We start from the raw sequence: 13,305 nt of genomic DNA, 5'->3' as shown, positions 1-13,305 counted from the left end.
TTGGTTAAGAGATCAGGTTTTCAGGACAGAAGCACACAGATTGGAGAGAAAAACAAAAAAAAAGGGAAGAGTAGGCAGGTTTAGAAAATGAACTCCAGACCTTGGGAGCTGTAGGTATGGCTACAATTGAGGGAGCGATGAAATTTGGAGGTACACAGGGAACCAGAATTTTCAAAATACAAAGGTCTCAAGAAATTTGCAATGGTAGAGAAAGTAAGAGACAAAGTGGATGAAAAAATACAAACCAAAATTTAGATCAGTAATCCAATCCAGAATTTGTGCAACAAATTCAAGCAGCCCAGTTTAGAAAAAAATGCCTTTTCTAAACACCATTGCGTGGTTGCCTCTATCTGCTTGAGATTACTTTGACAAAATTACAATAGATGCAAGCTTGTGATTCAAAATATGTACTGCCTTCTCCTTTTTACTACTTGGGGTCAGAAGGCGTGATGGTCAGATTAGGTCAGAAAAATGTTATCTATAACTCCACTTTATAACTACCTGGTGGACTTTTTTTTTTAAGATGTGACAGCCACAAACCACAAATGAGTTCTGATATCACTCTGGGAAAGAACTGACGTGCAGCTCTTTGGAACATTCCATTATTGTTCGATATGCTTAGTTATTGGAACTTGCATATTTTAAACATTTTAAAATGTGTCTTGAGTTTTCTGAATAGCAGTAAGTTAATTGATCATTCATATATAACTTACACATGAGGATCCTATGAAGCCAGAGGTATGCATGAATGTTTCAATGCAACAGAGTGAAGGCCTATGACCACGGTTGTGATAGAAGGACCAGCAGTAGGTCCACTGTTGTTTGTCATATTGTCATTCACTATTTGGATGAGAATACAGGAGGCATGGTTAGTTGGCTTATACCAAAACTGGTGGTATGGTAGACAGTAAAATTGGCTAAGAGTACAATATGATCTTGATCAAGGCGCTAGTGGGCCAAAAAGTAGAAGATGGAGATTAATTCAGATAAATGTGAGGTGTTGCATTTTGGTAAGACAAATCAGGGCAGAACTTACATGTAATAGTAGGGCTCTGGCAGTATTGCTGAACCCAACGACCCAGTGGTGCAGGCACATAGTTTCTTGCAAGTGTCGTTAATGATAAATAGGGTGGTGAAGGTGGTGTTTTGTTTGCCTTTATCAGTCAGAGCATCGAGTACAGGAGTTGGGATGGCATACCACAGTGGTTGAAGGTTACATCAGTCAGACATATTTAGAGTACTGCACGCAAGTCTGGTCGTTCTGCTATCAGAAGGATATTATTAAACTGGAAAGAGTGAAAAGAAAATTACAAACTGTTGCTGAGTTTGGAAACGGGCAGGTCAGACAGCATCCAGGGAGCAGGAGAATCGACGTTTCGGGCATAGAATTTCCTGAAGAAGGGCATATGCCAGAAACGCCGATTCTCCTGCTCCTTGGATGCTGCGCTTTTCCAGCAACACGTTTTTCAGCTCTAATCTCCAGCATCTGCAGTCCTCACTTTCTCCTACTAAGTTTGGAAAGTTTGAGTTATAAGGAGAGACTGGTTAGGCTCGGACTTTTCTCCTTTGAGCACAGGAGGCTGAGGGCTGAGCTTTTGGAGCTTTAGAAAACCATGAAGGGCAGAGATAAAGTGAACAGTCAAGGTCGTTATCGCAGGGTACTAGAGGGCATAGGCTGAAGGTGAGAGGCGGAAGGATTTAAAAGGGACCTAAGGCAATTTTCTCACACAGATGGTGGTGGATGTATAGAACAAACTGCCAGAGGAAGTGGTAGAGGTGGGAGTGATTAAAACATTTAAAAGATATTTGGACAGGTACGTGGATAGGAAAGGTTTAGAGGGATACGGGCCAAATGGGACTAGTTCAGTTCAGGAAACCTGGTTGCCACACGTTTGAGTGCTGTATGACTGAGCACAGCAGGATGCAAAACATTTTTAAAAATTGATCTCGTCAAACTTCAAATTAATTCCAAACAAAATAGATAAGAACATGTAACCAGCAGCAGCAAAATCAGACATTCTTTTATATTTAGACTGAAGTAGATCTATCTAGATTTGGCCTTTAGATGTTAGAAAAAGCTAAACACTTAAAGTCTGAAATGTAGCTGCTACATGTCCAACTCAAAGTAGTACATCAAAATTACTTAAGATCAAGAAGCACAATTAAGACCATAAGCCAAAGCAGAAGTAGACTACTCAGCCCATCAAGCTTGCTCTGCCATTTCACAAGATCATAGCTGATCTGATAATCCTCAACTCCACTGTGCTGCTTTTTCCCTATACCCTTAATTCCTTCGCTGATGAAAAATCTATCAAAACTTTAAATATACTCGAACAGGTTTAGTTGGAAGCACAGTAGCTTTCAGAGCAACGCTCCTTCATCAGATTATCACCTGATGAAGGAGCGTCACTCCGAAAGCTTGTGTGCTTCCAATTAAACCTGTTGGACTATAACCTGGTGTTGTGTGATTTTTAACTTTGTACATCCCAGTCCAACACTGGGCATCTCCAAATCTTAAATATACTCAACGACCTAGCCTCAACAACACACTGTGGTAAATAATTCTACAGATTCACTACTCTCAGAAGAAATCTCTCATCAGCATTAAATGTATGACCCTCTTATTCTCAAAATGTAAATGTTTTTTCAAGATCGCTTCTCATTCTTCTAAATTCCTAAGTAGAGGTTCAACCTACTCAATCTCTCCTCATAAAAAAAAGTCTCTCTATTCCTGGCATCAGCTTTGTGAATATTGTCTGGACTGCCTTCCACAGCAGGTTAGGCAGCATCCAAGGAACAGGAAATTCGACGTTTCGGGCCAGAGCCCTTCATCAGGAATGTTCCTGTTTCCTGTTCCTTGGATGCTGCCTAACCTGCTGTGCTTTAACCAGCAACACATTTTCAGCTCTGATCTCCAGCATCTGCAGACCTCACTTTTTACTGGACTGCCTTCCATGTCAAGTATACCTTTCTGAAGTTAAGGGGCCCAAAACTGCTCATTGTAATCTAGCTGTAGTCTGACTAGTGGCTTGTATACTTTTATCAAAACCGCCCTTTGCAATTGCATTCCATTTGGAGTAAAGACCAACATTTCATTTGCCTTTCTTGTGACCCACTGAACTTGGACGCTAGCTTTTTCTGATTCATGGACTGGGACTCCCAAATACCTCTGTTCTCTACATGTCTGTGGTCTTTCCACATTTACACAATATTCTGCTCCTCTATTCTTCCTGCAAAAGTGCATTACCTCACATTTTCCCATGTCATATTGCATCTGCCAGGTTTTTAACATTTACTGTACCTGTACACCTGCATCTGCAGACCCCCTGTGTCACCCACACTACTTGCCTCCCACCTATTTTGTGTATTCCACAAACTTGGCTATAGTACATTCACTTTTCTCGCTCAAATCATGAACATATTTTGTCAACAACTGTGGCCTCAGCATTAATCCATGTGGTACACCACAAGTTACAGGGTGATACCATTCTCTCCCCCCACCCCAACCCAACCCAACCCCACCCAATCCTTTATCCATCTAATATACTTCCTGTAATAGCATGGGCTTGTATTTTATGAAGTCGCCTAATGTGTGATATCTTTTCAAACTCCTTCTGAAAATCAAGTTATATCCACTGCTTCCCCTTTATATATCCAGCTGGTTATCTGTTCAAAAGGATTCTTGTCAATTTGTCTGGCATGAATTCCCTTCATGAAGCCATGCTGAATCTCCCTGATCATACAAAATATTGCTAAATGCTCTGCTACTACATCCTTTATACATTCCTAGAGAATACAAAGAAATACATTTTGATGTTTTAAAAACAGTTTGCATTACAGAAAAGAGTTTAGGAGGCCTTAGAGAAAATAAAAAGTGGATGAATCTTTGGGACCTGATCTAATGTATCCCAAAACTTTGGGGAAAGCATGGGAGGAAATTGTAAGACCCCTTGCAGAAATATTTGCATCATCTATTACTACAGGTGAGGTACCTGATGGCTGGAGGGTGGCTAATGTTGCACCCTTGTTTAAGAAAGGTTGTAAGGAGAAACCAGGGAAGTATAGACCTGTCAGTCTGACTTTGGTTGTGGGTAAATTGTTGGAGGTAATTATACAATATAGGCTTTATGGACATTTACAGAGTCAAAAATTAATTAGAGGTAGTCAGGAAGGTTTTGAGGGGAAAATAGTGTCTCACAAACTTAACTGAGTTTTTTGAAGAAGTTACCGAAAAGATTGGTGAGGCAGAGCAGTAGACATTGTTTACTTGGACTTTAGTAAAACCTTCGACATGGTTCTGCATGATAGTTTACTAATTTACTAAGTAGTCTAATTAGTCATAAGGGATTCAGGGTGAGCTTGCCATTTAGGTATAGAATTGCCTTAACGGCAGGAAACAGACTGGAGGTGGAGGGTTGCATTTTGGACTGGAGGCCTGTCACCAGTGTGTTCTGCAGGGATCAGTTCTGTTCCCTCTTTTGCTTGTCATTCATATAAATTATTTGGGTGAGAATATAGAAGACATGGTAAGCTAGTTTGCAGACAAAATTGGTGGTTTAGTAGACAGTAAAGAAGGGGTGTAGGTTTGCTCGCTGAGCTGTAGGTTTGATATCCAGACGTTTCATTACCTGGCTAGGTAACATCATCAGTGGCGACCTCCAAGTCAAGCTTCACTTGGAGGTCGCCACTGGTGATGTTACCTAGCCAGGTAATGAAACGTCTGGATATCAAACCTACAGCTCAGCGAGCAAACATACACCCTAAACATCAACCTGAGCTACAAACCTTCACAAACCTTGAGTAAAGAAGGGGGTTTTCTAAGATTACAAAGGGAACTTGATCAAATGGGTCAACGGGATGAAAAATGGCAGATAGAGTTCAATCTGGATAAATCAGAGGTACTGTATTTTGGTATAAGGGTAGGGCCTTAGGCAGTATTGTGGGACAGAGGGATTCAGGTACATTATTCTTTGAAGTTTGCTTCACATGTAGACAGAGTGCTAAAAAGGTTTCGGCATGCTTGCCTTCATTGCTCAGTCCTTTGAGTATAGGAGTTGGGAAGTCATGTTGATATTGTACAGGGCATTGGTGAGGGCTCTACTGGAATACCATGTCCAGTTCTGGTTGCCCAGTTACAGGAAGGGTATTATTAAGCTGGAGAGAGTTGAGACGAGATTTACAAGGTATGGAAGGTCTGAGTTACAAGGAAATGCTGGATTTGCTGGGACTTTTTTTCCCACTGGAACATAGAAGGCTGAGTTGAGCTTATAGAATTTTATATAATAATAAAGGCTATAGATAGAATTAATAGATGTCTTGTCCCTAGGATGGGGGATTGCAAGACTAGGGGGCACATTTTCAAGGTAAGAGGAGAGATTTAAAAAAGACATGAGGGGCAACGTTTTTTTTAAACACAGAGGGTAGTTTGTACGTGGAATGAACATCCTGATGAAGTGGTGGATGCGGGTATGATTACAACGTTTAAAAGGCATTTGGATAAGTCCATGAATAGGAAAGGTTTGGAGGAATATGGACCAGTAGTAGGCAGGTAGGACTAGTTTAGTCTGGAATTATGTTTGGTATGGACTGGTTGGACAAAAGGATCAGTTTCGGTGCTGTATGACACAATTTTCACAGATTTAAGTACAATAACTATCAAAACCTATGTTACAATACAAGATCAAAAATCAATAAGACATTATTTAACACATTTTAGATTGTTCTTAAACGTTTCCAAACAACTTTGGAACAGCTTTTCAACACCAATTCACCCTAGAACCACAGACCACCGGAACATCAAATCAGTGGCACACCTCTTGGTCCTGTGGCTTCCAGATGAGAGGGCCTTTATTGTCCCATTAGTCCTAATTGGCTCCATTAATTTCAAAATGGTTCACTTCCAATAATCCAGATAGCCAGACCCCCTGAACATTTCAAAGGAACACATGCATTCAGCAAGCAAGGCCTGGCCGTTTTACGCAATTATTGAGTCGCTTGGTCTGCTGGGGATCAGAGATCTAGACTTCTGTCTTGAATCTAGGGCAGTTAGTTTCATAATAAGTAATATTCCTCTGAAACAGGAGGTAGGAGGTAACTTCTTTTTGTTTGAGACAAATGAAACATCCACAAGCATTCACTTCCTCCAATGTTCAGTAGTAGCAGTGCATGCTATCTACAAGATGCACTGCACAAAATCATCCAAGATCCTTAGACAGCACCTTCCAAACCCTAGAATCCCCTCCCTAATGGCACTATGGGTCACCTACAGAATGTGGACTGCAGCGTTTTGAGAAGCCAGCTCACCACCACCTTTTCAATGGCAACTGGGAACGGACAGTAAAATGCTGGCCAGCCAACAATGCCCACAATCCACGAGTGAACTAAATAAAATTGGATAAGATGATAATCTCAATAAGACAGTAATTGAGCTGTAAGAAATCAGATATGCCAACTCCTCATCAAAATGAAATCATTTAAAGAAACTACTCAAGAGAATTTAGTTTACTGAAATCATTGCTTCAAAAATCTGACAGCAGATTACTCAGGACTGTTCAACTCTTGGTATAAATAGACTGAGGGGATTGAACTTTTCATAATTTTGAGACAATTATAAATAATAGGTAGAAGGGACAGGAACCTCACAATCTGAGACTCAGTGGAGGTAAGGCAAGATCAATAGTACATAGCACAAAACGGACTGAAGTAATTGTTTTGCACATCTGATGCTCAAACTGTATTCAATGCAATATCTTTATTGAATACATCACAACTGCCATTGGGAATCCCAACCAGGATACATGAACACCAACTAGCCACAAAGCGACATGACCCTCTCTCACTAGTATCCTTACACACAGATAAGGAAGGACACCAGTTTGACTGGGACAACGCATCCATCCTAGGACAAGCCAAACAGAGACACGCACACTGTCAATGATTAGAGAAAATTATGCTTTTCAGTAAATTTTGTTTTCAACATGAAGCCAAGAAAGTCTTAATTACTTTCAAGATTCTGATGAACAAGAGATGATTAAAAACTACTGCACAGAAAACTATTATACCTCAAAATCCTGATACTGTTCTTCTGTTAAGGACTTTTTGGCCACCACAAGAGTCCGTAGTCCTTCTCTGGCCATGTTTCCACACTGCAAAGGTAAAGAGTTGCTTAATTATAAATAAATACTGTGGGTCTTTCTGAAACTTTGATGTGTGCCCTCTCCTATGATATATCCCTCCCAGATCATCTCAATGCCTTCCATGTTTGCTTTGAGCAGAATTTCGGTAGAGAGGTAACACTTATTCCGACAAGTCCCGACAAATCTATCCCAACAGTCATTGCATCAGAGGTCAGATCAGTTTTCCTTCGTGTGAATCCCAAGGAAAGCAATGGGACCAGACGGAGTACCAGGCCATGCACTCAGAACAAGCGCAGATCAATGGGCAGAGGTCTTTGTGGACATCTTCAATCCCTCCCTGTAGCAGGCTACTGCCCCTGCTGTTTCAAGAGTGCCAGCATCATCCCTGTTCCTCATAAGGTTCATGCAGCACGTCTTAGTGACTACTGCCCAGTGGCCCCAACTTCAGTGGCCATCAATTGCTTTGAAAGGCTGGTCATGGCATTAATCAACTCCAGCCTCCCCACTACTCTTGACCCACTGTAATTTGCCTAACGGACCAACAGATCCAAGTCAGATGTCATATCACTCGCCCTTTACTCCTCTCTAGAACATCTTGAGACCAAGAACAGCTATGTAAGATTCCTACTCATTGACTACAGATCAGCCTTCAACACTATTATCCCCTCAAGACTGATTACTAAACTTTGTAAGCCCAACTCTCTGCAACTGGATCCTCGGTTTCCTGACCCACAGGGCACAGTGAAGATTGGGGACAATATTTCATCGTCAGTAACACTCAAAACTGGAGCCCCCTAAAGTACTCACTGTATACCCATGACTGCGTCACCAAATACCAGACTAAGTTTTAGAAGTTCACTGCTGACACCACTATAGTCGGTCAAATCACAGATGGCGATGACAGACTACAGATGGGACGTGGAAGACCTAGAAAAATGGTACACTGAGAACAACCTAGCTCTCAATGCCAGCAAAACTAGGGAACTCATTATTGACTTTCAGCAGGATGTTACTCATGCCTCCCCCACCCATTAACAGCACAGTGGACAGTGTCATGGGAGTGGTCATCCACAAGCTTACTCGGACTGTTCACATGGATGCACTTGTTACAAAGGCTCAACATCTTCTTCCTCAGGCAGCTGAGGAAATTTAGCATGACCACGAATACCCTTGCCAACTTTTATAGGTGCGCCCGAGCGCATTCTTCTGGATGTATCACTACCTGGTATGGCAACTGTACCATTTAAGATTGGAGATGTTTACAAAGAGTGGTGAACTCGACCCAGACGATCACAAAGGCCAACCTTCCATCTACAGAATCCATCTACCAGGCCCGCTCTCAAGGAAAGGCCGTCAACATTCACAAAAGGTCCATCCCCATCCTGGCAATGTTTTTCTACAGTTCCTCCACCATCGGGGAGAAGGGACAGAAGCCTGAACACACACACACACACACCAGCTGGTTTTGAAACAGTTTCTACCCAACTGTTGTTTAGAATACTGAATGGACTCTCAAAATCTTAACATTCGCTTGTACCTGTTTTTTTTGCTGCTTTTACCTATTATTTACTGATCCATGCTACTTAACTCTGTGATCTGCCTGTATTGCTCGCAAGATAAAGCTTTTCACTGTGCCTCTGTATACGTGACAATAAATTCAATTTAATTCAATCCAACATCTATATATTTTTCACAAATATATATCTACTTAAGAAACATTCAGGATAGAACTATAGCATTCCATATAACAAAACTGAATATTTGCAGGTCAGTTGTTTTCATTCTTACTAAAGGGTCAATAATTTCAGTAAGAACTGGACTAAAAACACAAGTTGAGTGGTCAGCAGTTATTGACAAAAGAAAGTAAATCAAATAATCAGACGATGGACGTCATTAGGTGGAGGCGAGAGTTTAGATAGGACCTTCCAGACCTTTTGGTGTAGAGTAGGCTGGACAGACGAGAAGGTCTTTTCTTTCCAATCAAAATTACATTTCCATGTGCAAAAGACCTGCAACAATCTTTCAGCTTGTTTTTGGCTGTCCAGTACTTCAGTAATATAATCTTGCAATTGTTATCAAATTAAAGTAGGGGAAATTATCAGTAATTGTACAAAACTAACACTTATGGTTATAATTTTTTGATAGTTCTGTCCAGCTTGTCATAGAACTGGAACAAACCATCTACAAGCACCTACATAATAAAAGGACAGTGTCAACAATTAAGCATTGAATACATGTATCCTGATTACCCTCCTAAGACAGAATAATGCAAATTACTCAAGGTCTGTGAAAGAAATCAAATTAGATATTCCAAATATTTGACTATAATGAACATGTTTCGCCCCAAGTTTTGAACTCAGTCAAGGACTCAATGGCCGAAAAATCAGAAGACATTGCATCCTCCAGATTCTACATGAGCACCTAAGGTTCCAAAATGATGGGCTGGAAACACAAGCACATTCCAAATGAGCAGTGCTTCACCCAGTTTTATCAGGGCAGGAAAAAAAAGACAGATAGTCAAATCCCACACATGAAATCAGCGAAGTCAAATAAGAGAGCAGAATGCCCCTTTAGGACTTCTCTGGGTAAAATTTAGTTGTTCTGAACATATTAGGCTGGTTTTGATCAGGGAAACCCAGTCTTACAAGATTCTTAAACTGACCACTATACACCAAAAGTTTGGTTTAAGTAAAATGCACACTTTAGCACACAGTTGGAAAGAACATAAAACCGCGTATACTCTGCATAAATCCGCACACTATTCCTGGACACAGCCCAGCATCTAATATCTCATTCCCAAACACACTTTACTTGACAGATGCTGCTCATTCCCTTTTAACAACCCACAAAAGGGATCCTGAGGTTTCTGGTAGCCCAAACTTCATTGGTTAGCTCTCTGAACATGCTAATATGTCCACAACTCACCAATTTATTTCAAGAGTGGTTGAGACCTAATATCAACTGCAGATCAGGTCCATTAGTTCAAGTTAATGTAACACTTCTTTCATACCACTTGGGTGAATTTCTACACATTAAAGTTTGTTAATTAAAAAAAGTCTTACTTCTTCTTCCAGCCAATCATTGTACTGTACAATGCTTGACATTACCACATCAGCTCCTTTCATATAAAAAGTGATTTCCCCTGAGGAATCATCCTAAATATCAAAACAAAATACAAATGTTTACATCAGAAATATAGAAACATCAGTTAAGAAAAAATATACATGGGTTAATGTTTTGTTTACTCCCTTCTTTAGAGCTATTTATTGACTGTGACGTATCCTCACCTACACCTTAACCAATGACTGTTCCTGTAAAGCACAACCTTGTTCTTGCTTGTTGCTTATTCATCCAAGGTGTCTGTAAAAAGTAACCTCTCCCTCAGATTGTTCCAATTCTGAATTCTCAACTGGGTAGACATGCATGGACAACTGATGTTGACATTTTCCAGCTGGCAAATTGAAGTAACAAACTCTACTGGAAGCATATTGTAACCTACTAGCTTTAGGTTAGCCCAGGCACCTATGTGACTGAGGAAGGGAATATTTGCACACAACACTGCTAGTGATAATAAAAGGTCTGTTGGATCCTTTGATACCACAATATTAACATCCAATTCTTATGCTCCAGGAGATTTCATAAACATTACCATATCAGGTAAAGTAGCCTGCTGGAAGCAAACTCATACCAGCTAAGGATTCATATTCAAAATCCTCACAACTAAGCATTCATGCTAAATTTATACTATCTAGGATCACGTGCATAATAGTCACTAGAATGATGTGCCAAGCTTCCTGCATGAAAATGAAACAACACATTCTGAAAAGCGGGGTAAGTAATGGTATGTACATATGCGTGGTGTGTGAGGAGGAAGCGGTAAAGGTGGGATACATGGGTGATATTTCTGAGAAAGAGATTGATGGTCTAAACTTTTGACATTGAGCTTATTTCAATCATATTGAAATACTGTAAAGAAAATGTAATTCTGTATAACAGCAAACTTCAATGTTACAAGCTATAAAGCCAACGCCAGACAGATGTATCAAGACATCTTATTCCTTATATGATGTAGACTCAAACATTTTTGATTTAGCTATTTGACCTCTTCCATTCCTATCTAATGATGTACAGTATCCTTATTCATTTTTACATTTTTCTGGTATTTTTATTACCTGCAGATGTAAAGTCTAATGTTTGCTTGATAAAAAATGTTCTGTGCTAGTACCATTACTACTATATGAAGACACTATTTTACTTTTAGGTAGCTTATGCCACAGCAGCTGTAGACACCTACTATGCCTTTGACACGTGATAACATTCAGACAAGGGTCTAACAATTTCCTATGCCGACCAAAGCTGTAAATGAGCTTTAGCTTAAAGTAGTTCTACAGGATTTAGCACATAATAAATAATTCAATGTTCTAACACTTTTCTGTCTACACTTATTTATGAAACTTACCCTGACAATGATGCCCATTCTTTTGCTTTCAGATGTGAAAGGAAAAACTTGTAGAATGATGAATGGAAGGATTTGTCCACTAGGGGTCTTCAGTTGCATAGATGAGAGGTCTCTGCTCACCAATGTCAGACCCACACTCTGTGTCCATTGCACAAGAGCCACCTAAACAAAGATCAAAGGTCAATCAAAATTCTCTGCCTGATGCATCGAAGATACACAAACAAAATGATGGTGATATCTAAACTAGAGGTCAAATGTCAGACTCATGATCTATGAAGAGAAAAATATGCCACAAGATTATACAGAATGATAAAAGTTCTTCAGAATAAATAGAAAATATATTAGTTAGACACCACAAATCTAATACATGATTTATAAACATTAATAAACATTAATATAAACATCAAAAACATATTACCGTGGGTACACAAAAAGAATCAAATCATTTGATGGCATAAGTATAACAACTTAAAATATATAGAACCAAATACAAGTTTCTTTTTTTTAAGATTCATTACACCTAAACACCTAATTAACATTTTAACCTGCAACAGAATATTCAATGTATCTGCCAGTTTAGTAGGAACAAAAGGCAATGATCTCATAGACCACCCCTTAACCTTGGCATGGTGCTAGTCATATTAGTAGGAATTCTCAGAATGTTTACCCAAAAAAATGAGGAGGTTATTGAGAAAGATTGATTAGTAGCCTATCAAAAATCCGAGACTGGACTCCAATTTCCAATACAACAAAATGTATTTACCACAATTAAAACTGAAAAGCATGCAACAAAACCCCGTGCTACTTAACATGTCTGAGCTAATGCGATTAACTTTATGAATGGCCCACTTCATGTGACCTTGCTCCTAAAGTAGCATTTTTGCAAACAACAGCTAAATATGACAAGATTAGAATTTTAAGCTGCCCTTTCTAATAATTTAATCATTCTCCAAGATCTAAAGTAGCATTTTTGTGCCACGTCAATTAAGAAAGTCCTTGAATTTCTATTTTATTTTTACTAAAATCTTTACTCATTTGGTAGACTTAAGTGATTTCTGCACACTTATTCTTATGTTTAAAAGTTAGTCAGTAAAATCATTGTAATTACAGTAGTATTTTTTTGTGTGGTAGAATAACTTTTGCACAGGATGTTGTCAGCTGCAAATGATTCAATACTCAAAGATTCATTTTCAATTTGCTCTGTGAAAGGTTACTATTACAACTTGACCTGCAAATTGTATCTCTGCTAATACACTATCATTTAATTTTATGCCCCATTGTACTAAAGAGTAAAGCATGCTATATTTGGTGACTCACATCTGTTTATTATTGAAGCTCTGCTTGGTTTAACAGCCTGTCTGAATTAGCAGCTTTCACTGCAGTTATCTTGGCTTATTTTACCTGTCCGAAGATTCTGCATCACTCCACTTTAATCCATAATTGTCTGGTTAACATGCATAAGACATTTAACATGACATTCATTAAATGACAGGGATGTAGCAAACAATGAGATTCTACTTGTGAGCAATGAGATTTTAAAAAGTTGCAATAAATCTACTTTTTGCTAAACTGAATCAAAGTATCAATAATTATAAATCATAATTGCATACCTTTTATCATAAACATAAAAATTACACTAGCAGAAAGCACAGTATAGAAGACAAATTTATTAATATGCACTTCTCTAATAAAACTGGACTCTGCATTCAA

At 39.2% G+C, this 13,305-nt stretch overlaps 1 protein-coding gene across 1 annotated transcript in view; it reads right to left on the bottom strand.

Annotated features, from left to right (window-relative positions):
* The window catches only part of atp9b (ATPase phospholipid transporting 9B), a 351,572-nt gene that overhangs the window by 42,299 nt on the left and 295,968 nt on the right, over positions 1–13,305 (bottom strand). The window contains exons 16-18 of the mRNA XM_060823126.1: positions 11,596–11,757; positions 10,199–10,291; positions 7,062–7,145 (exon numbers count right to left, since the gene is read on the bottom strand). Coding sequence (XP_060679109.1) covers positions 7,062–7,145; positions 10,199–10,291; positions 11,596–11,757 — 339 coding nt within the window. The remainder of the gene's footprint in view (positions 1–7,061; positions 7,146–10,198; positions 10,292–11,595; positions 11,758–13,305) is intronic.

This window comes from Hemiscyllium ocellatum, chromosome 4 (genome assembly GCF_020745735.1).
Source record: "Hemiscyllium ocellatum isolate sHemOce1 chromosome 4, sHemOce1.pat.X.cur, whole genome shotgun sequence".
In the NCBI taxonomy this organism is placed as follows: Eukaryota; Metazoa; Chordata; class Chondrichthyes; order Orectolobiformes; family Hemiscylliidae; genus Hemiscyllium; species Hemiscyllium ocellatum.
This window is presented reverse-complemented; position numbering and strand designations above follow the sequence as displayed.